At 55.9% G+C, this 23,597-nt stretch overlaps 2 protein-coding genes across 2 annotated transcripts; one reads left to right on the forward strand and one right to left on the reverse strand.

Annotated features, from left to right (window-relative positions):
- The first annotated feature begins 337 nt into the window (after positions 1-337).
- Map3k6 (mitogen-activated protein kinase kinase kinase 6) lies at positions 338-12,422 on the forward strand. The gene is made up of 30 exons (XM_051171570.1): positions 338-564; positions 671-1,128; positions 2,471-2,610; positions 2,721-2,744; positions 2,988-3,178; positions 3,324-3,492; positions 4,493-4,599; positions 4,969-5,139; positions 5,273-5,385; positions 5,736-5,895; positions 6,076-6,238; positions 6,308-6,415; positions 6,518-6,567; positions 6,643-6,738; positions 6,844-6,931; positions 7,016-7,149; positions 7,390-7,517; positions 7,917-8,053; positions 8,369-8,474; positions 8,911-9,068; positions 9,160-9,352; positions 9,447-9,585; positions 9,844-10,000; positions 10,122-10,298; positions 10,537-10,642; positions 10,794-10,959; positions 11,045-11,160; positions 11,247-11,320; positions 11,930-12,006; positions 12,167-12,422. Exons 2-30 carry the CDS (start codon positions 786-788, stop codon positions 12,255-12,257), a joined length of 3,882 nt encoding a protein of 1,293 aa, XP_051027527.1. The 5' UTR covers positions 338-564; positions 671-785; the 3' UTR covers positions 12,258-12,422.
- Positions 12,423-12,491: 69 nt separating this feature from the next.
- Positions 12,492-21,990, reverse strand: Sytl1 (synaptotagmin like 1). The gene is made up of 13 exons (XM_051171737.1): positions 21,759-21,990; positions 20,197-20,345; positions 19,899-19,974; positions 19,779-19,824; positions 17,984-18,394; positions 17,704-17,817; positions 17,435-17,601; positions 17,046-17,142; positions 16,562-16,720; positions 16,193-16,271; positions 15,985-16,084; positions 13,215-13,420; positions 12,492-12,810 (listed from the first exon to the last, which is right to left on the reverse strand). Exons 1-13 carry the CDS (start codon positions 21,950-21,952, stop codon positions 12,671-12,673), a joined length of 1,938 nt encoding a protein of 645 aa, XP_051027694.1. The 5' UTR covers positions 21,953-21,990; the 3' UTR covers positions 12,492-12,670.
- Positions 21,991-23,597: the final 1,607 nt, after the last annotated feature.

Consider the following 23,597-nt stretch of genomic DNA (forward strand, 5'->3'; position numbering starts at 1 on the left):
TCAAAGAAGAGATAGGAAGTTTTCAGTGGAAGCGTTTCTCAGTCCCATGGCCAACTTTTGGGTGGATGGCTAAGGTTAGCAGGGCTTCACAGCAAGTGGAGACAATGGGAAAAGCAGCCAGCTCATCAACGGTCAGATGCCAACCGCCTACCAGCGTGAACATTACTTGTGGTGACACATACTACTCAGAATGTTTTGCACCCCCTGGTGTCCTGAGATCTATTCATTCACCAGATCCTTGCAGGGCGGGGTCTTCCTAGTCCTTAGCCCTGTCCTGGGCACACATCCTACGAGCGCTGCAATGAGCAGTCTCCTGTGTTTGGCCCACATAGGGGCACAGGCTGTTCCGGAAGTGGACAGTGTCAGAGGTTCTAGCTGGAGAGGAGGGAGCGAGAGCCGCTGGGGAGCCTCATTGCCCCAGGGCCGAGGGTGGAGCTTTCCCAGTCGGGAAAGGGCTGGGCTCAGCCTACAAGTGAGGGCAGGGCAGAGTGACTGCCAGCGCTCCCTTGAGAAGTCTGGGTGTCACACGTCGCCTGTTTAATTCCCAGGATCCTTCTGTGACCTGTGAGCGGAGGATTACTGGGTACCCCAGATTCCCAGAACCCAGTCCTGGATTGCAGATCTGTAAGGACCGTGAAAGTTTGAGCAAAGATTTCTCTCTGGACTTCAGAGTTCCGGAACAGGACGTCCAGCCCATCTCCGGATCCCGGCTGGGTCCACATCCCCAGCCTCGTGCCCTGTCCCGGGTCCCCCGCGCCAGGAGCCCCGCGCCGGAGCGCCCCCGTATGGCGGGGCCGTGTCCCGGGGCCGGGGTTCTAGAACGCGCGGGCAGCTGCTGGCAGGACCCGCTGGCCGAGGCGCTGAGCCGGGGCCGCTCGTCCTCAGCGGTCGCGGGTCGGGGATGCGCGCGGAGCCGGCCGCTCAGTGTGGTCTACGTGCTGACCCGGGAGCCCGGGCCCGAGGTGGAGCCCGGGGTGGGAGCCGAGGCAGAGCCGCTGCCGCTGCGATGCCTGCGCGAGGCCTGCGCCCAGTTCCAGGGCACGCGGCCACCCCCGCAGCTGCGCAGCCTGCCCTTCGCGACTCTGGCGCTAGGCGACACGGCGGCGCTCGACTCCTTCTACAACGCGGGTGAGCGCCTCGGGGCGGGGCTCGAGCCTGGGCGGGGCGGGGGCGGGGCTCGGCGACCCCTTTCTGGGGTGGGCGTGGGGACCAGGTCTACCGGGTTTACGGTAAATTAAAGCAGGACTTGAGACTAGGTTGTGACAACAGGGGATTTGGCGCGGGGAGAGGGAAACCAGGCCGGGTTCTTGAGCGGGAGCGTGGTGCCTAGCAGGTGGGGCGTGCTAGCGAACTCTAAGGGGCGGGGCCGAGGGAGGGGCAGAGCTGGGCTTCTCCGTGTGGGCGGGAGAACGCGTTTTCAGGATGACCTCACGTTGGATTCTTGAGGGTGAGTCCTAACACGGAAGCTCGCTCTAGGGCAAGGGGTTGGGGTTGATGAGTCCCAGCATTACTACATCCAAGGTAGGGCTAAAAAGGCGGGAAAAGAAGTGCTGAGACAACCCATCTGCACTGGATTATAGGAGAGAGGGATTGTCTTTGGAGACTAGGAGTCAAAAGAGATTGGGGAGGGAAGGGGTGGGTCTGGAGGAGGGGCAGGGCGTCCGGGACTAGGTCAGAAGATGGCTAGTCCTCTCTTTCCCGCCCACCCGGATGCTCCACTCTGATCCCTTATTTATTCATCCCAGAGTCAGGGAACCGTGTATCCTGGACATCTGCTAAATTGCAGCTTAAAAACGAAGGCTGACCCGATCAGAACACAGATACACTCATGGGCTCATCCGTGTTGACTCACACAGCCCCTCCCCTGCAGACATAGCCACTTAAAGATGACTGGGTAGAATAAGCTACACAAACAACACATAAAAGCACGACATTGCCTTCACACACTGATGTCGCAAGATCAAACCCCCGCCCCCCCAGACCCCGGCTTTAAGGCTGGAGAGATGGTTCTGTGGTTAAGAGTGCTTGGTGCTCTTCCAGAGGACCTGAGGCCGACAGCACTCACATAAGGTGGCTCACAACCGCCTGTGACGTCATCTTCAGAGGATCCGATGCCCTCTTCTATTACACTCATAAACATATAAGTAAAATAAACAAGAGAGAGGCCAGGTTGGGGGGGGGCAGAGTGTGAGACTTCTGTTTGCAAAGTTTCTGTCTTCTACATAACCTGGAAAAAAAATATATATACATACATTCATATAATATATTATATGCATATCTTTCCTGGGTTTCCAGGCTCTCAGTGGGATGAGGGTCCCTGGGCATCTTCTGTAACACCAAGCCCTAGGAAGCTCTCTAGAGTAGAACAAACCCGGCAGGAGGTGCACACCAGTCAGCTGAAGTGGCATGCATCCCCAGGCTCCTTCCCCAGTGAGCTTCGGCGCTCAGGCCTACCCCTCTGCGCCCACAGATGTCGTGGTGCTGGAGGTGAGCAACTCTCTGGCACAACCCTCCTTATTCTACCACCTCGGCGTGCGTGAGAGCTTCAGCATGACCAACAACGTGCTGCTCTGTTCCCAGGCAGAGCTCCCTGACCTGCAGGCTCTGCGTGTAAGTGGCCAGGTGGCGGCTGGTGGGGACACGGGCAGGGTTTTAGGGGTAGGGTGGGGCGGGGTGCAGCCTTTCCAGAATGACAGTATCTGACTGTCTGCCTCCTGCAGGACGATGTTTTCCAGAAGAACTCGGTGAGCAGAAGCTACCCCTCTCTCTCTCCAACGTTATAATCTCTGACTCCCACACTAATCTTCCCAGCCTCCTCCGTTATCTCTGACACCACCGTGACCCTCTGTTCCGTGTAGCCTCCTCCTGTAGCGCATCCCTTCTGTTATTCCTGCCTTCACTGGGACTAGTCTCTGACCACTCTCAAACCCTGTGCTGACCTGAGACGTCCATGAGACCTCCACTAATTGCTGCCTTCTTTCCACCAGGACTGCGTTGGCAGCTATACCCTGATCCCTTATGTGGTGACAGCCACTGGCCGGGTACTATGTGGCGATGCGGGCCTCCTGAGGGGCATAGCCGATGGGCTAGTACAGGCTGGGGCGGGCACTGAGGCCCTCCTTACTCCCCTGGTGGGCCGGCTTGCCCGGCTGTTGGAGGCCACACCCACAGACTCTTGGTAATGGGGCTCCCAGGGAGGGGGCACCAGGAAGAGGCTGATGAAGGTAAAATATGCTGGGGGCTAAGGGGCAGACTCATCTCTCTCTCTCTCTCTCTCTCTCTCTCTCTCTCTCTCTCTCCCCTTCCCTGGCCTTGGGCATCAGTGGCTACTTCCGGGAGACCATTCGCCAGGATATCCGGCAGGCTCGGGAGCGGTTTAGCGGGCAGCAGCTGAGGCAGGAGCTGGCTCGCCTCCAGCGGAGGCTGGACAGTGTAGAGCTGTTGAGCCCTGATATTGTCATGAATCTGCTGCTGTCGTACCGCGATGTACAGGTGTGCGGGGTTCAGAGGCCACGGGATAGAGTATCTAACTCCAGCACTCAAGTGGTACAGTTGGGAAGAGTGGGAGTCTGGGGTCATCCTGTTTACAAGTAAACTTGAGGCCAGCCAGGCTTCAAGGGAGGGAGGGATGGAGAGAGAGAGACTATTGTGCGACAGGCATTTGTTGCCAGACAAATACAATGAGCCTTGCTGATGGCTTTAAGTAGATTGCCTAAGCTCTCTGAGCCACCATTTCCTTATTTGTTTTATTATTATTTTTTTCAACATGATCTCACTGTGTATCCCTAGCTAGGCTGGAACTCAATATGTAGACCAGGCTGGCCTACATATCCACCTGCCACTGTCTCCTGGGTGCTGGCCTAAAGGCATGTGCCACTACACCCGGCTTTATTTATTTATTTTAAAAATTTGATTTTATTTATTATGTATATAGTGCTCTGCCTGCATGTACAACTGCCACCAGAAGAGGGCACCAGATCTCATTATAGATGGTTATGAGCCACTCTGAGGTTGCTGGGAATTGCACTCAGGACCTTTGGAAGAGCGGCCAGTGCTCTTAACCACTGAGTCACCCCTCCAGCCCAATGTATTTTATTTTTTAATTATGTGTATTTATGTGTGTCTGAGTTGGGGTTTGTACATTGTGTGTACAATGAGATTAAAGGCGTGCGCTACCATTGCCCGGCTACAGCAACACTCTGACTGCTTATTTTTGAGGGATGGTGATGTCTTACAGAAGCATTTCTGAGGTTAGAAACACCTAGCAGGGCAGGGTACGGTGGCGCACGCCTTTAATCCCAGCACTCGGGAGGCAGAGGCAGGCAGATCTCTGTGAATTCAAGAAATAGCCTGGTCTACAGAAGAGAGTTCCAGGAGAGACCAAACCCCCCCCCCCCCCGCCCTGCCCACTCGAAAACAAAAACAAAAAAAAGTTTTTTTTTCCGTTCTCTGTCAAGGACTGATGATGGCAACGCTTGTTTCCCTCACACAGGACTACACCGCCATCATAGAGCTGGTGGAGACACTGCAGGCCTTGCCCACCTGCGACGTGGCTGAACAGCACAATGTCTCCTTCCACTACACTTTTGCCCTCAACAGGTGAGTGGTGGGCTGAGGCCTGAGTCCGAGTCATGGGAAGTCTCTGTGGCCTGCTCTCTGCCGTCTGGAACCCCTGCTCCTCGGGGAATCTGCTGACCCGGCTACTAATGTCTGAGTTACTGCTGTCCAAGGTCACTACTCCTTAGAACTGTTTGCAACTAGAAATCACTTCCACCTGGGGGGGTCACTAACTCTAGAGATCAGTGCTGCCCCCAGGGGGATTAGTGTCATTTGAGGCTTATTAACAGTCAGTCCCCCCTGCCCCCCGCCCCCGCAGGGTCCCCTTCTATGTATGGTCTGTGGGGATCCCACGACTGGGGTGGGTCAGAGCCATCAGACAGGTCTTCAGCCCGCTTTCCTCTGCTGTAGGAGGAACAGGCCTGGGGACAGGGAGAAAGCCCTGGCCGTGCTGCTGCCATTGGTGCAGGGTGAAGGCCCGGTGGCACCGGATCTGTACTGCATGTGCGGTCGTGTCTACAAGGACATGTTCTTCGCCTCTGGCTTCCAAAATGCTAGGCACCTGGAGGAGGCGTATCACTGGTAACTGACAGAAGAGAATGGGTAGAAAGTTTGGCTGTGGGGATGAGGGATGGGGCTGGGGCGGCGGGGGAGGGGGCACGGGGGTGGCCGCACATCCATCCTGCCCTGTCTCTTCCATCCATCCTGACTTCAGGTACCGCAAGGCGTTCGACGTGGAGCCCAGCCTACACTCGGGCATCAACGCAGCTGTGCTTCTCATTGCCACCGGCCAGCAGTTTGAAGACTCTGAGGAGCTCCAGCTGATAGGTAAAGCCCCGCTGCTAGCTCAGGGTACCCGGCACAGGGTCCAGGCGGCCTGATGGAGAGGACAAGAAAAGCATCCTGGGCTGGGAGAAGCTCTGACTCATGGGCCTTAACCACACAGGGGCCTCAGGAGCCTTTGGGTCCCACACTCTTCCCAAGGTCACACTTCTGTTTCTCATACTCAGTTCCACATTGACTTGTGCCCAAGCCCTCACCTGTGCTGGGAGCTTACCACCCACAATCTTGCCACGCCTACCTTTTGGTCCATAGACTACAGTGTGACCCCCACGCTTGGGCCTTATTTACTCCTGCACCTACACCCAATGAAGCCCGTCTCCACCCCCTCCCTCCAGGCATGAAGCTGGCCTGCCTGCTAGCGCGCAAGGGCTGTGTGGAGAAGATGCAGTACTATTGGGATGTGGGATTCTACCTGGGAGCCCAGATCCTTGCCAATGACTCCATCCAGGTGGTTCTAGCTGCAGAGCAGCTGTACAAGCTCAACGCCCCCATATGGTAAGGTGGCCCCGCCTTCATTCCTGCCCCTGTGTCCACTGGCAACCCCAGGTCATGACCCGATGCTTTGACACCACTGCCCATGACAATCCAGTGCCCATGTTCTGTCTACACACAGCTGGATGGCACCAGCTGGCACGCCTGGGCTGATCTGAAGCCAGGGCTGCCTGTGTTTTTAAGGTACTTGGTGTCAGTGATGGAAACCTTCCTGCTGTACCAGCATTTCAGACCCACGCTAGAGCCCTCGGGAGGACCCCTGCTGCGAGCTCACTTCTGGCTCCACTTCTTGCTACAATCCTGCCAGCCTTTCAAGACAGCCTCTCCTCAGGATGACCAGTGCCTGGTGAGGCCAGTGGACCCAGGGACCCAGGACAAGGCATGCACATCCTGACAGATCCCTTTCTCCTTACAGGTGCTGGTGCTAGAGATAAACAAAGTCCTATTGCCTGCAAAGCTTGAGATTCAAGGGACAGACCCGGTGAATGCAGTGACCGTAAGCTTGCTGGAGCCAGGGATTCAGGTGAGTCCCGCCACTCGCTCCCGAGAGCGTTTCTCCTACCCTCTCTAGCCCCAGCACCTCCACAAACTGTCCCCTCCCCCACCCGCCCCTTTCTTCTCACAGGAGGATCCTTCCAGCTGGACCTTCCCAGTCACCTCCATCTGCGGGGTCAGGTGAGAGGCAGAACCTTCCAGCAAGCCCCCCTGTGCTGCCAGGTCTGGCGCTCACTGGCCTCTCTCCTTTGCTAGTGCCTCCAAGCTGGACCAACGCTGCTGCTTCCTCTATGTACTTCCTCCTGCCCAGGACGTCCAGCTGTGCTTCCCCAGCGTGGAGCGCTGCCAGTGGTACGCCCAGGGGACTGAGGGAAAGGAAGGGACCAGGTCAAGCCTGGGACTCTTGGGGCACAGTTCCTGTCCAGATTACCCCTTCTAGCTGTTTGTCCTTTTCAGGTTTTGTGGCCTGATTCAGGCCCTGGTGATGAATCCAGATTCCTCGGCTCCCACAGAGGAGGCAGAGGGCACAAGGGAAGTGCTGGAGGTGAGGCTGTGCCATTTGGGGGCTGGGGGAGAGCAAGGAGTGAAAGGGCATGCTGAGCCGGGCACTGTCTCTGTGCCCCCACAGTTTGATTATGAATACTCGGAGACCGGTGAGCGGCTGGTGCTGGGCAAAGGCACGTACGGGGTGGTGTACGCTGGCCGTGATAGGCACACAAGGGTACGAATCGCTATCAAGGAGATCCCGGAGCGGGATAGCAGGTGGGGTGCGTTGAATCACGCGGGTCAAGGGCTTGGGAGGGCGGACATGAGCAGGTGTATGTGTGTGTGTGGCTGTGGGCATGGAAAGATGGCTGGTTAGTTGTGGCCCTCACAGTAGGGCGAATGCGAGGCCTGTGGGTGGGGTGTTGATTGCAGGGGGTGGGCACGGTCTCATGGGTACAGGATGGTGGGGGAGCGCCTCTCTTCACATCTCGCCCATTGCTCTCCCCGTATCCCCAGGTTCTCTCAGCCTCTGCATGAAGAGATCGCGCTCCACAAACGGCTGCGTCACAAGAATGTGGTGCGCTACCTGGGCTCGGCCAGCCAGGATGGCTACCTCAAGATCTTCATGGAGGAAGTGCCTGGAGGTACCAGGCCTGTGTGGGAGGGAGGGCAGTGAAACTTGACGTGTGGGGCGTGGGAATGGAGCCAGACAGGGGTGGCAAACCCTAAGGGGAGTTGAACTCTAACGTGGGTGTGTGTCTGTCGCCTAGAATTACCTGACAGAGCCGGTTTGGTGATGGGCGTCTGGGTTATGGGAACGGCTGTGCCTGGGCCCTGGGCAGAGGGATGAGGGTGGAGTAAGTAGGCACCAATTTTTTTTTTTTTTTTCTGACACAGAGTTTCTCTGTGTAGTCTTGGCTGTCCTTGACTCACTTTGTAGACCTGCCTGCCTCTGCCTCCTGAGTGCTGGGGTTAAAGGCGTGCACCACTACCGCCCTGGCTGTTGTAGGTGCCAGTTATAAACTCCGATCGTCTCTCCCCAGGCAGCCTGTCCTCCCTGCTTAGGTCAGTGTGGGGACCCCTAAAGGACAACGAGAGTACTATTAGTTTCTACACGCGCCAGATCCTGCAGGGACTCGGCTACCTCCATGAGAACCGCATTGTGCACCGGGACATCAAGGTCAGCCCCGTGGCTGGCCAGGGCGTGTGGAGACACGTCACCAGACTAAACCGGGCACTGTGGAGCGAGAGAGTGCACCTCCTGCAAAGGATAGGGGGACCCATCAGAGAGGTCCCTTAAAGGGGAAAAGGTCATGTCTGAAACCAGATCAGACAGCAGCTCCTACAAGGGCTTATACATGGGGGTGGGGGGTGGGGGACATGGAGAGGGTATTGATAGAGGCTGGCTGAGGATGTAATCCCAGGAGATTCGGGTCCCAGGATGGGAGGTGTCTGGTTCATCTCAGGGGCCGATCCCAGCGTCCACTTCAATCAGGGGGACAACGTACTGATCAACACCTTCAGTGGGTTGCTTAAGATCTCTGACTTTGGCACCTCCAAGCGGCTGGCTGGCATCACACCCTGCACGGAGACTTTCACAGGTATCAGTGTGTGTGTGTGTGTGGTGGGGGGAGTCTCTGGTACAGAGTCCCAGCACTCGGGAGGCAGAGGCAGGCGGAGCTTTGTGAGTTTGAGGCCAGCCTCGTCTACAAAGGGAGTCTAGGCCAGCTAAGGCTACACAGAGAAACCCTGTCTTAAACAAACAAACAAAATCCCCTAGACTCTGGGGCTGGATATCTGGTGAGAATGAGGTTAGCACCTTAAAATACGGATATAAGGCAGTGTGTGTTGGGGTGGTAAAGTGGGCTGGTAGAATTTGGGTGGGGGTGGAGAATGAAATATCAGGTACAAGCTGGATGGGCGCTTGCCAGGTGACAGAGCCTGGGTGGATCGACATGGGTGCAGGTGGCCAGGTGATGGAGACACTGAAGCCCCGATTGGCACTGTTGTCCTACTCACATCCTATTGCTGTTTTAGGGACTCTGCAGTATATGGCCCCCGAAATCATCGACCAGGGCCCACGAGGATATGGAAAGGCAGCTGACATCTGGTCTCTGGGTTGCACTGTGATTGAGATGGCCACAGGCCGACCGCCTTTCCACGAACTAGGGAGCCCACAGGCTGCTATGTTTAAGGTGAGTCTCTCTGGGGTGTGGCGCCAAGTGAGGCCTTGAGGCCTGGAACACCTCTGATCTTGGGTTTATCCTGTCTGCCCCACCTGCACAGGTAGGCATGTACAAAGTGCATCCACCAGTGCCCAGTTCTCTGTCAGCTGAGGCCCAAGCCTTCCTCCTCCGAACTTTTGAGCCAGACCCCCGCCTCCGTGCCAGTGCCCAGGAGCTGCTGGGAGACCCTTTCCTGCAGCCAGGGAGGAGGAACCGCAGCCCCGGCTCTTCTCGGCATACTCCCCGGCCCTCAGGTGCTGCTATGAGGGTGGAGGGAGTGAACCCTCCCTCTGTGGAGGGCTGAGGGGCTGAGGAGGCTGGAAGCCTAACTGCTCGGTCCTCCCTCAGGTGCCCCTTCTAGCGGTTCCAGTCCTCCGCCTGACTCGGCCATCCAATCTCAGACATTCCCAAGGCCTCAGGCGCCCTCTCAGCACCCACCCAGTCCCCCAAAGCGCTGCCTTAGTTATGGGGACACCAGCCAGCTCCGGTGAGTGCCTAGGGTCCTGGAGTGGGTTCCCTGCATCTGGTTTTGCCTTTATATCCATTTCCTCCAGAATCCCCAACCCCCACATCACCCCCACCCCCGATGCCTGTTGCATTGACTCTGCCTACCCCCCCAGCTGGGCTTAACTTCTTTCTATTGCTCTGTAAAGTAAGCATTAAAAGAGCCAGGATTCAAACCCTGTGGCGGAAGCGCCTACATGGCGTTGCCCACCCTCCATCTGATGCTCTTCATTGTGCCCAGTGTGCCTGAGGAGCCAGCAGCCGAGGAACCCGTGTCCCCTGTAGAGAGCTCAGGGCTCAGTCTGCTGCATCAGGAGAGCAAGCGCCGGGCCATGCTGGCTGCGGTCCTGGAACAGGAGTTGCCCACACTGGCCGAGAATCTACTGGAGCAGGAACAGGTGGGCGGCCCGCCCCAGCGCCCCCTGGTGGTCGAGCTGGGATAAGCAGTAATGGCTCACCGGCGAGCATCTCTATTGACAGCGGATGGGAACACCCACGGACGGCCCCCTCTCTTCTTAGGATTCTCGACTCAGCAGGAATCATGTGGAACAGCTGCTTCGCTGCCTCGGGGCACAAATCCACACTCCTAACCGCCGGCAGCTGGCCCAGGAGCTGCGGGCCCTGCAAGCTCAGCTGCGAGCCCAGGGCATGGGGCCTGCACTTTTGAATGGGCCGCTCTTCACCTTTCCAAACGCGGTGAGGAAGCTTCCTCGCAGTTAGGGATGTGCAATAACAGGCTGTGAACTCCATGTGAGGACCTGATGTTCCAGGAGTCTATGACTTCCAGGAAGACACATGTCCGGTCCTGGCTTTCCAATCCTGCCCTTGACCCCAAGGTCTCTTGGACTGCCGCAGACTTTCTAGGGCTTTGCGACTCAAACCCCACCACCTCTGAGGGCCAACTGTCTCAGCCGCGCCCTCCTTCCCTCCCCAGGTGAAGCAGATCCTTCGCAGACGTCAGATCCGCCCACACTGGATGTTCGTGTTGGACTCGCTGCTCAGCCGCGCGGTCCGGGCGGCCCTGGCAGTGTTGGACTCGGGTAGGCGGGGTTGGAGTCCGCCAGGATGGCCGGTGGGGGTGTGGCGAACATAAAATTGGGTGGTTTACGGGCCCTTCCATCTCCCTGGCGGTCTGGGATCCTAAAATGGGAGCCGAGTCCACCTTTGAGCTCAATCCATTCGAATTGGCAGAGGTGGAGAAGAAAACTGCCTCACCGAAGCCAGAGGGGAATAAAGGGGCGTCCCAGCAGAAATCGCAGGAGAGCCAGCAGCTGCTGCAGAACCAGCTCCCGCCAGAGCAAGGACCTCCGTCGTCGCTGATGGTGCAGCTGGGTCTCTTGCGAGCCGAGACTGACAGGTGAAGCCCTTTGGAATCACAGCAATAAGCTGCAGAGCCTTCAACCCGTGGGCCATTCCATTCTGTGCCTTCTCCCCTCTCACAGGCTTCGGGATGTGCTGGCTGAGAAGGAACGGGAGTGCCAGGCCCTGGTGCAACAGGCCCTACATCAGGTGGAGGTAGAGACCAGGACTTACGCCCCCCTGGCTTCAGAGCCCCCAGGTGTGCAGACCTGACTAGGGAATGGTGACTGTTAGGCTGCATCTAGCAGAGGGCACCGGTGTGCTCATCACCTGACTTTTTGACAGCCGCTCTCCCGAAGGACCAGAGCCTGGTGCAGTGGCTACAGGAACTGAGCGTAGACCCAGCCACTATCCAAACGGTGAGCAAGTATGAGCTGGCTGTCCCTGACCCTCACCGACCAAAGGTTCTTCCTTAGTCTTCCGGCTCTTTAAATATTCTCACTGCTGCAGACTGTCAAGACTGGAAGAGCCCTCTCGCAGTAGGCTCCTCTCATTATACAGACAGGGAAACTGAGGCCACAAAGGGGAAGTAACCTGCCTGCGAATTTTGGTAGAAAGAAGCAAGAACCTGAGTTTCTGGTTGTTTGGTTGATTTTTGGTTTTTTGAGACAGGGTTTCTCTGTGTAGCCTTGGCTGTCCTGGACTCGCTTTGTAAACCACGCTGGCTTCGAACTCACAATGATCTGCCTGCGTCTGCCTCCCAATTAATCCTGCTGGGATTAAAGGTGTAGTGCCACCACACCCGTGCACCCAGATGGTTGTTTGTTTTTATAACTTTATATTTCCGTTTCTGTGGTTCTTTTTTTTGTTTTTGTTTCTGAGACAGGGTTTCTCTGTTGTAGCCTTGGCTGTCCTGGACTCACTCTATAGACCAGGCTGGCCCCGAACTCACAGCGATCCACCTGCCTCTGCCTCCTGAGTGTTGGGATTAAAGGCGTGCGCCACCACGGTTCTTTTTTCGTAACCAGCTCCTGAGACACAGCTTCACCCTCCAAACCCTGCTCACCTGTGCCACTCAAGATGACCTTGTCTACACTCGAATCAGGTACAAATTGTCCCCCACCCCACCTGTTAGCAATGTCCTCCCATCTCCCACCCCGCAGCTGTGGGCCTGCCTTCACTCCTCCCTGCAAACCACAGGGGTTCCCAAAGAGAGAGCATGGGCCCTCTTCTGGCTGAATTACAATGATCCCTGATGTCCCCAGGGGAGGGATGGTATGCCGAATTTGGAGAGCCATCTTGGCACAGAGAGCAGGGGCCATACCAGTTACCCCTGGAGCCCGGGAGGCTGAGTGATGGCATCAAAGGACACAGCCAAGGTGGATGAGCAGAGAAGACACAAATGACAAATGGCTTTTGACACACCTGTCCCAGAATCTAGGAGCAACTGCAGGGCCCAGTGGGGTGGAACTAAACTACAGAGGCGCCCATGGACACTACACACAACCAAAGACTATTAAACAGAACACTTGCCACCATGTTTGTCTTTGCAACTTTGGAAGGGTGTGTTGGGGGCGTGGGGAGTGTCCAAGGAGCAGCCCTTTGAAGTCTCCAGGTCGGAGTGACCCTTTTTCATTCTCTTGGCTCTTTCATTCCTTACCACCCAGACCTCATCTCCTGTTCAGTAGACAGTAGCTCGGCAAACAGACTTTATTGACTCCAGCCAAGGGTGTGTTTTAGGTGGTGGCCTGCAGAGCAGTTTGACAGAGCTATGCCCTGGGGACCAGGTTGGTTCTGAGGGGCAGAAGGCCCTCCACCCACTCACATGGCCGCTCCAGGAGTGTCTGCCACAGCTGCTTCTCCTCTGGTGTGGAATCCATCCAGGGCACCTGGAGTCCATAGCTGCTGCCTGGATGTGGGCGGGGCCAGAGTAGAGGATGCTGTCACCATGGACACCTCAGGTCCCAAGGAAAACTTTTCTGGTACCAGATTATGCACTGTGCCCCATTATCCCTGGGTCTTTGAAGACAGAGTTTAAGAAAGGATAATGAAGGGCTGGAGAGATGGCTCAGAGGTTAAGAGCGCTGGCTGCTCTTCCAAAAGTCCTGAGTTCAATTCGCAGCAACCACATGGTGGCTCACAACCATCTATAATGAGATCTGGGACCCTCTTCTGGCGTACATGCAGGCAAAACACAGTGTATATATAATAAATAAATCTTAAGGAAACAAAAGGGTAGTGAAGTGTCCAAGGCCACCCACTGAGCCCTGCCTCCAAGCTTGGCTTCCCCTCAGGGTCCCCTGCTCTGCTCACCGGTACCAAGGCTGAGGCGTGTGCCCCCCAGCTGGCGATTCGCCAGGGCTCCGTGGTCCCACAGAGAGAGCTCAGCACAAGCTTGGCGTAGATCAGCAGGCCCAAAGCCGTCATAAACCATGGTGTGGTTGAACACGGGGCTGAGGCTTCGCCGAACCACTCTTGTACGTTGGCGGCTGGCCCGGCTGTCGTCAGGCAGCACTGAGCTGTGACAGGTAAGGAAACAAGGGCTGGTCTTGGGTGGTCCATCCCCTGACACTCCCCACCGAAGACGGCCAGGCACCATCCTGTCCTTTCATATGTCCATGTCTCCTGGCCCCTGCCTGGGACCAAGTCTCCAGTCCCCTACTCTGAGACCTCTACCACCAATCCTTTCTTAGGCTTCTTACTTGAAACTGTTCACAGGCTCCCAGAGAGAAGTCTTAGAAATGCAATTCTGCTATGTCCTGCCCAATGACCTTCAATATTCCCTGCTCACCCCATTAATTTCCAAATGCTCAATCTTCTGCAGAATAAAATATTACTTTGATGTACAGTAACAGAAGGAAAACCAGAATGGGCTGGACATGCGTGGTGGCGCACGCCTTTAGTCCCAGCACTCGGGAGGCAGAGGCAGGCGGATCGCTGTGAGTTCGAGGCTAGCCTGGTCTACAAAGCGAGTCTAGAACAGCCAAGGCTACACAGAGAAACCCTGTCTAGAACAAAACAAAACAAAAAGCCACAGGGCTGCAGGTTGTACTCAATGGTAGAAGAGCTTTGCTCTGTCTGCCGAAACCATGCCTTCAGTCCATAGCACATTGAAAGACAACTACAAACTGGGCAGTGGTGGCGCCTGCCAGTAATCCCAGCATTTGAGAGGCAGAGGCAGGCAGATCTCTGAGTTCGAGGCCAGCCTGGTCTACAAAACGAGTCTAGGACAGCCAAGGCTACACAGGGAAACCCTGTCTCGAAAAAGCAAACAGAAATACGAAGAGAAGAAAAAGACAGCTACAGTCACCAACCACTGAGTCACAAGTCCACGACCAAGCTCCATAGCTTGTCTGTCCATGATTTAGGAGAGCATCATAATAAATGCCATAGGTGCGCAGCCTCCACACAATGCAGCCCGTGCGCACGCATCTTATGTAACCTGACACAGTCTAGAGCAGTGGCTCTCAACCTCCCTACTGCTGCACCTCTTTTAACACAGTTCCTCATGTTGCAGTGACCCCCCCCCTTCATGAAATTATTTCATTGCTACTTTATAACTCATTTCGATACTGTTAGGAATTGTATGTAGCTGATACTGCAACAACCCCCTCCCTCCAAAGGGTTTGTGTCCCACAAGTTGAGAAACCATTGGGCTGGGCTGTAGAGACTTTAGAGGAGGGAATCCCAATTTAGAAAATGCCTCGAAGCTGGAGAGATGGTTCAGTGGTTAAGAGTTCTGCCTGCTCCCAGCAACCACATGGTGGTTCATAACCATCTGTAATGTGATATGGCGCCCTCTTCTGGCTTGCAGGAGAACATGCAGGCAGAGCACTGTATACATAATAATAAATAAATAAATCTTTAAAAAATAAATGAAAAGAAAGAAAGAAAAAGAAAATGCCTCAGCCAGGGGCAGTGGTGGCGCTCACCTTTAATCCCAGCACTTGGGAGACAGAGGTAGGCAGATCCCTGTGAATTTGAGGCCAGCCCAGTCTACAAAGCGAGTCCAGGACAGCCAAGGCTACACAGAGAAACCCTGTCTCAAAAACGACAAACAAACAAAATGCCTCTATAAGATTGAGGTGTGAGGGCTGGAGAGAGATGGCTCAGAGGTTAAGAACACTGGCTGTTCTTCCAAAGGTCCTGAGTTCAATTCCCAGCAACTATGTGCTGGCTCACAACCATCTAGAATGAGATCTGGTGCCCTCTTCTGGTGTTCACGAGTACATACAGGCAAAAACTGTATACATTAAAAAAGAAAACAACTGGGCATGAGCAAGCCTGTGGAGCATTTCCGTAATTACTGATGGGCCCCATTCCACTGTGGGTGGGGCCACCTCTGGGTTGGTGGTCCTGGATTCTATAAGAAAGCAGGTTGAGCAAGTGATGGGAAGCAAGCCAGTAAGCAGCACTGCTCCATGGCCTCTGCATCCGCTCCTGCCTCCAGGTTCCTGCCCTGTTTGAGTTCCTGTCCTGGCTTCCTTCACTGATAGGCTACCATGTGGAAGTATAAGCCAACTAAACCCTTTCCTCTCCAACTTGTTCTTTGGTCAAGTTATTTCATCAAAGCAATAGAAACCCTAACTAGGCCCCCTCAATCCTGACTCCAACGTCTTATTTGTTGTTGTTAGACAGGGTCCCATTATGTAGCCTTGGCTAACCTGGAACTAGCTATGTAGACCAGGCTGGCCTGGAACTCACAGAGACACACCTGCCTCTGCCTCCCAAGTGCTAGGGTTAAAAATGCATGCCACCACGCCTAGCCTAAACTTTTATGTATTTTGAGACAGGGTCTTGTGTAGCCTGTGTCACCATAGATGATGACCTTGAACTGATGATCCTCCTGCCTCTACTTCTTGGTGGGATCCAAACCTAGGGCCTCTTGCATGCTAAGCACCCCCACCAACTGAGGCCCAGCCCCACCCCCCAACTCCAACCCTTCACCCAGCTGATCACTTCCACTCTTGCTTAGGCTGACTGATCTTGGTTGGGGGGGGGGGAGTGGGGGACAGGTTGGTCCGAGGTTGGGAGCAGAAGGAAGGTGCTGAGTTGCTGAGTGGCATTTTACACTGCCTCTCACCATTGTATGTAGGTGTCCAGGGTTCCTGGCCGCAGTGGCACAAGGCCCTGAGCTTCCTTTACCCAGAAGTAGAGCTCCCCACTCAGAGGCTGGCCTCCTCCTGTGGGGACACTCAGGTTCAGACCATCATCGCCTCACGGAACAGGTAGGTCTCCCCCCTCCCAGAACCAGTGTAGCTTGGCCTCTCATGGGGGCAACAGTCGCTTACCCTCTGAGCCGGCAGGGACGTACTTGAGGGACAGAGAGAGCAGTCCACGACTAGGAAGCTCGTCTGGAGAGGCGGGAACCTGAAAAAGCCGCCAGTGGGCCTGTCAGTGGTGAAACAGCCGCAGGGTAGTTAGTGTCCCCAAACATTGTTGGATACAGTGGTTGGGAGAAGGAGGATGTTGGGGACAGGGCCTTCACTGAGGAGACCAAATGGGCAATACTCCCTAGGAAGGGTGCCCTGGCAACAAGCCTTGCCTAATGGTAACCGTATGAGGCCAAGCGAGGATCTGTGGAAAGGTGTGAGGGTGCTTCGTCCAGTAGGCCTGCAGGATACAAGGAGGGATGTCTGTGACCACATGCCAGCCCTTACCCGGGGCTGCAGCGGGAGCCAGGTAGCCTCAGAGTCCCAGTTCCACGTGTCTAGGGGCACTTCGACCTCTCCCAGGAAGATGTTGCGCCCCAGACTTTCGCGGTGCCACACGGACAGGCTCAGCACACGGCCTGGCAGATCAGCCTGCTGGACTGAATGCTGGAGACAGGAGGTGCGTTTCAGTGGCGTGCACTGGAGGCCCTGGTGTCGCTGTGGCAAGCCTGTTGACTGAGCTGGTCTCATCACGCTCCCTTCCAGGATGGAATCCTGATTCTGCGTTACCTAGGCCTCAGTATCTCCACCCAGTACAAATTGCCAGGCTTTGGATTGAGCTAACCAGCTAACAGGCCTTGTCACTCCTTCCACAGAACAAGGCCCTGAGCCATTGGCAAGACTAAGTAACTCTGGCAGCCCCTGTCACTCACCCCAAAGAAAAGCGCACCCTGTTCATTTGTCGGGGGCGACAACACCCTCAACATCTCACCCGCAGAGTCTCATTGAAGATCGGGTTCAGATTCCGTTTTTTCACCGACGTCTTGCGCTTGTTCTGCTTATCCGGGAGGAGGTAGCTTTTCACGTAGCTGGGCGAGGTGGGGGAAGGTTGCAGGGGTGAGAAGGAGCCTTTCCAGAGCCTTCTTCTAGTTCTGCGGGCATCCCCGGTCACCATCTGGAGCACAGCGCCCCAAGTGGTGGCCTGGTGCTAATCAAATTAACAGGCATCCAACTCAGGATAATACTGTCGCGCCCATTTTGAAGAGAAGGAAACTGAGGCCAAGGCAAGTTGAGTGGTGGGCTGGGTGGCGGAGTGCACACCGCGCCCGCTCCCCGCCCCCCTCCGGCCCTCTGCAGCCCACCTGTGAGATAGGCACTCACGGATCGGAGCGGCGACGCCGGGCGGCGGCCAGGCCCTGGCACTGGATCACTTGTACTCGCAGCTCGGCAGTGCCAGGGTCGTAGTGCAGCTTGAAGTGCAAGGAGCCGCGAACCTGCACCGTGCCCGCCTCCGCCTCCCCGGACAGGCTCATCAGGCTGCCGCTCAGCTGCGGGGCGGGGCGGGGTGGGAAGGTCAGGGTCCCCACAGGGAAGCGTCCCACTGCGGGACTAGCCTGGGCACCCCGCCCAGCCCCTCCCTAGTCGTTCACCGTGGAGGAATTGAGGCTGGACACAGAGGAGCCGCTGCTGAGCATGCGGTCGAGTGAGGGGCCAAGCCCCGCGACCTCTTCTCCGTTCTCCAGGATCGGGGAGATCGGCTTGGTCTGGAAAAAGAAGTGACACGGGCGGGCGCTCTCTACTTCCCTGCCCCTCCCTGGACCAGGCACGGGGTTGGGGTCGGGTGGAGGGGTCACGGCTGGTTCCCATCCCCCTGGGTACACTGGAATCCGCTCCCGGTCTTGGGAACAGCCACTGGCTATTCCTGCCTACCTGGTTTGGTGATGGCAGTGACTCCTGCTCTGCCCTCGGTTCAGGATCCAGCTCTGGGTCAGCCTCTGCCACCTGCACACCCCCTTGGCCAGGGGCTGGAGTGGGGTACATGGTGCTGAAAGAGCCCCCTCTCCTATGTGTCCCTAAGCAAACCTGGTGGGGCTTGTTCACAATGCTAGTCAGCTTCAGGCCCCAGGGGTGACCTGAGGGTGCCCCTGGAGGCCAAGTGGGAGGACCCAGGAAGAAGAGGAAAGTGGTACATGGTAGGTGGGAGTCATTAAAAATTGCTTCTGATCCCCTCAATCTCTTATGTTCCCCCAGCACACCCGTGCCCTCACCTTCCTGGGCTTGGGGCTCCTCTTCATGACCTGAAGCCTTTGAGGGTACATACGGTGAGGGGAAATCAGGTCCCTGAAGAAAGCAAAGGGCAGAGGTTGGGGGGGGGGCGTGTCAATGAGGTCAAGGGTTATACTGGGGTCAGAGGTCAGCAACTCCAGCCTGCTTACCTCAGTGCTGGAGCAGGGCTGCCCTCAGGGCAGGGCTGGCTACCAGCTGCAGGACCAGTCGGGCCTGTACTTCACACCCTGGCATCCCAAGGCCTGTCTCTCCTGATGTGCGAGCCTGACTCCTAGGTTCAGGTTCAGGCGGTGGGGCCATAACATCTGCGTCCCTGGTCTTCAGCCTCACCCTCTGCAGCCCAGCCCTAACTCTTCCGTAGTAGGCTGGCTCCACACCCCAGCGCAGCGAAGGCTGGGCTTCGTTTCCCCATCCTCCTGTGTCTACTTCCTGAGTGCCAGGATCACAGGTGTTCACCACCATGCCTAGTTTATGCAGTGCTGGGCATCAAACCCAGGGCTTCAGGCATGTTAGGCACATGCTTTACCAACTGAGCTACATCCTTCGTTTCTGGTTGGTTGGTTGGTTGGTTGGTTGGTTTTTCGAAACAGGGTTTCTCTGTGTAGCCTTGACTGTCCTGGATTCCCTTTGTAGACCAGGCTGGCCTTGAACTCACAGTGATCCGCCTGCCTCTGCCCCCCCACCCCCCCACCCCGAGTGCTGGGATTAAAGGCGTGTGCTACCACACCCAGCTTTTTTTTTTTAAACAGGGTTTCTCTGTGTAACCCCGGCTGTCCTGGAACGCACACTATAGACCAGGCTGGCCTCGAATTCACAGAGATCTGCTTGCCTTAGCCTCCCGAGTGCTGGGACTAAAGGTGTGAGCCACCACGGCCCTGCATATACATCCTTATTCTTTTTTTTTTTTTTTTTTTTTCTTTTTTTTCCCCCCAAGACAGGGTTTCTCTGTGTAGCCTTGACTGTCCTGGACTCACTTTGTAGTCCAGCCTGGCCTCGAACCCACAGCGATCCACCTGCCTCTGCCTCCCAAGTGCTGGGATTTAAGGCGTGTGCCACCATGCCCAGTTTACATCCTTATTCTTTTTTTTTTTTGGTTTTTTGAGACAGGGTTTCTCTGTGTAGCCTTGGCCATCCTGGACTCACTTTGTAGACCAGGCTGGTCTCGAACTCACAGCGATCCGCCTGCCTCTGCCTCCCAAGTGCTGGGATTAAAGGCGTGCGCCACCACGCCCGGCCCTACATCCTTATTCTTAATTGCTGGGATTACAAACTCCCTTAGAGGCTTGGCCCAAGCTACAGGTTCATCAGAAGGCAGCAAAGCTGAAAGAGCTGTTCAGGTCTCCTGCTTCCCTGTAGTGGGGCTCCCTCCCCAGCCATTCACCTCCATTTGGAAGTACAGTGTACCTGTTATTAGCTCACCCAGGCACCGGGTACTCACGTGGCTCTCACTGTGACTCTCTGGAGCAGCCACCTCTGTGGAGACCCTAGAAGGGGCAGAGCCCAGTGGTCAGGGCTGGGCAACTGGCAGTCCCCTCTCCTCCCCATGTTGCCCCCTCACCTGGGCTCCAGCTCTTCTTCAGTGGCATCTTTCCCAGCAGCCTCTGCATCACCATTACTTCCCAGAGCCTGGTCCCCTGGGCTCAGGTGAGAGATTCTGTGAGCCTCTATACTCAGGAAGCCCCATTCTGACCCACAGGAGATGCCCATCCGCCTCCTGGAGCCCGCGGAAGAGCAGGGCCGCTCAGACACTAGGTACGGGGGCAGTCAGGACTAGAACCCAGGGCCCAGTCCTGCCCTTTAGTCTGTACCCTTGGCTTCCCAAAGCTCTCCCTCCCTGCCTTGGGGTGCCCTCTCACCCCTGGAGCCCTTCTTCCGGCGGATAGAGGCCCTGACAAGATCAGAACCAAAGTGGGCATGGTGATGCCGCTGGGAGCGAGCTTCTTGGAACCAGTCCCCTGTCAGGATCTTCAGCTGCCAGGGGTCTGCCAGCGAGGCTCGGAGCTTGCTAGATGATAGTGGAGGACACAGCTGTCACTGGTCACCCAACCAACATTCCTGACACCCACTCTGGACCAGGGACCAGGGACTTGGCAGCAAATCACACTTGAGCCTTGTCCTGGAGCCACTTAGGCTACTAGGAGACACAACCCAGAACAGACAAGCAGTGATAGAGGTAAAAGAGCCTTCTGTGGGTTGGATGTGGTGGCGCACACCTTTAATCCCAGCACTTGGTAGGCAGAGGCAGAAGCAGGAGGATCTCTGTGAGTTTGAGGCTAGCCTGGTCTACAAAGTGAGTCTAGGACAACCAGGGCTGCTACACAGAGAAACCCTGTCTCGGGAAAACAAACAAACAAACAAACAAAAACAAAAATAAATCCAGGAAGGCTTCCCAGGGGCACTTAAATTCATCTTATAGGATGAATTGGAGTTCTCCAGGCTGAGAGATGTAATAACCGTTATTCATCACGTGGCTAGTGTGGGCCATGCCATGCCTGATAGTTTGTTTTGCACATGTACATGTAATGTATGTGTGGTATGCATGCGTGTGTGTGTGTGGTCACACGCATGTGTGTGTGCATGTGGGGGTCAGAGACTGAGCTTACCCACCGTCCTTTACCTCTCTCCAGCCTATATACCAAGGCAAGTTCTGTCACTTGGACCCAGTGCTCAGTGACTTGGTGAGTCTAGCTAGCCAGCTCGCTCCAGGAATTTCCCATCACCATTACCCAAGTGCTGGGACTACGTACGGGTGGGCCACTTTACCGCCCTGGCATTTATGCAGGTGTCGTCAGATCTGAACTCTATTCCTCAAGTCTACGCAGTGAGCATTCTACCCACTGAGCCATCTCCCCCTTAGCCCCTTAGCTATGTGTTAGCTGAGAAAGGTGAGCTTCAAGGTCAAAGCAGCTGCCCAAGGTTACACAGCTGCCCACAGACCCTGCCTGTCACTCTTGAGGTCCTCTGCCATGGCTGCTCTCGGGGAGAAGGAACATCTTAGGCTTGGAAGTGAAGAGTGATGAGGGATTGGGGAGCACGGGAGTGGCTATAGCAGGGTTATATATATCTGGGTGGGGCTTATAAGGAGATGGATGAGATGGGAAGGTGACCAAGGACCAACCAGGGTGACCTGTGGACATACTTAGAGGCTCTGACACTAGGTTCTAGGGGCTGGGGGAGGGCTCAGAAGGTTAAAGACAGGTGGTGTCTGTCCACCAGTGTCCTGTCCTAAGGTGGTGGCCAGAGTGGGAAAACCCAGAGATTGGGCGGCTTGAGAGGGACCTGGTACAGGGACGGAAAAAAAGGATGAGCTCTGAGTTGGCCAAGGTCAGTGGAGACCAGAGGGTAGAAAGCCAAGCACCACCCAGACCCGGCAGGCAGCCTCCAATGACCCCAGATCCCTCCCTGCTGGCTGTCTCACCTGACCCTCCCTTCCTCAAGCTGGCGCAGGTGGGCATCTCGTTTGAGGACATCAGCAATGGCCTCCTGCTCCTCCTCCGTCAGGAAGCTGAGGTCCAGCAATCCCTCAGCTTCAGGTCCTGGCCCATGTGCCATGAGGAGAGAGGGCAGGACCCAAAGCCTCTCCTGAGATGGGTGGTGGCCTCTCTGGGGCATCAGCTGAGGTTGTGCCCCAGCTGGGCATATGTAGCTTCCTGAGGGTAGACCAAGGGCTGATCGGTCTCTTTCCAAACACATAGCGCATCCAGGAGTCCACTGCTTGTTTTCTCCCAAGCATATACACAATAGGGAGCAATCAAAGGAAAGCCAGGTCGAGGTGAGCTGGGGTGCAAGGAGTGCATGCAAGAAGTGTGCACATATGCATGTGCCCCTAAGGATACACAGAGGCCTGCAAGCCAGCACACACTGATATGTATACCCATTGTTCTATGCAGTCATATGCACACACTGATACCTGGACAAAGAAAGATAGGTACATGGCACACACGCCATGAAGGGACTGTGCACACATACACAAGAGACCTGTGCCACCACGCCTGGCTGCACAGTGAGTCTTAAACCTGCACATAGTGTGTCCACACAAGGGGCAAGTTCCTACTCACACACAGGAACAGGTCCCTGCATATCCACGGGTCTCTCTGTCTTCCCTCATATCCACGGTTTAACCCAGCTGCAAACTACTAAGAGCAGCTCGTTCTGCTCAAAGTTGCTATTTTGCACACAACATAACCTGATTCTTAATGAAATGCATAAATACACCTGCACAAACATGCAAACACTCACTCGGCCTTCTCCACAGCCCATGTTTGTCCTACCCAGCTTGCCTCTGCCTTCGCCTCCCTCCACCCTCCCCTGGCCCAATTGGCCTTCCTGTCTGAGGCAACCTCCTCCCCAACCCTCACCCCCAACTTCCTCCCCCACGAGGTAACCGCAGCACCCAATTCCACTGAGGCCACCAGCCTGAGATTCCCCACCATCAGCCCTGCCCTCTTGCTTGAAGGAACTTCTGAACCCCCGTTCTGGCTACAGGGCTCCCCAACCTCCACACCTGGCGGGAGGTCTCAGCTGGCAAAAGAGCTCATGGCCAGGCACCACAGCCACTCCGGAAGGAAGCCATTGCCAGCTGAGAGGGGTGTGTGGACGTGGCAAGGGACCAGCACTCAGTAGTGGCCCTGGCACGGGCCCACTGGGCAGTCTTTCCTCTCTCTCCTACCTTGGTCCATGCCAGGCCTCCAGGTGGAGCTGAACTGGGGGGAGGACGGCTCAGGAGCAGGTCCTGGCTTGTGCCTGTCTCCTCCCAGCTGACTCAGTGTCCAAGCATAGCAAAGTAAGCCAGCCGCCTCTCCTACACCACTTTCCCTTGGTGGGTGGTGGGTGGTGGGACGGGGGACTACGACGATGTCCTGCACATCTCCATCTGCATAGCCCTGGGCAAATGCTGGGGTGCTGATAGTGACTCTTTCCCTGAGCTACTACCCAGCTTGAGGTGCGGGCTATCAAGCCAGCTTGGGACTCTTCGGTGGCATGGCGTGTGAGCGTCACTGTTGTGCTGTGCTGCTGCATCAAAGGGTAGACCTGTCTGCAGGCCGAGGGTATAGAAACAGCCTCTGGCCGGGCGTGGTGGCGCACGCCTTTAATCCCAGCACTCGGGAGGCAGAGGCAGGCGGATCGCTGTGAGTTCAAGGCCAGCCTGGTCTACAAAGTGAGTCCAGGATGGTCAAGGCTACACAGAGAAACCCTGTCTCGAAAAATCAAAAAAAAAAAAAAAAAAAAAAAAAAAAAAAAAAAAAAAGAAACAGCC

This window comes from Acomys russatus, chromosome 29 (assembly GCF_903995435.1).
Source record: "Acomys russatus chromosome 29, mAcoRus1.1, whole genome shotgun sequence".
Taxonomy (NCBI): Eukaryota; Metazoa; Chordata; class Mammalia; order Rodentia; family Muridae; genus Acomys; species Acomys russatus.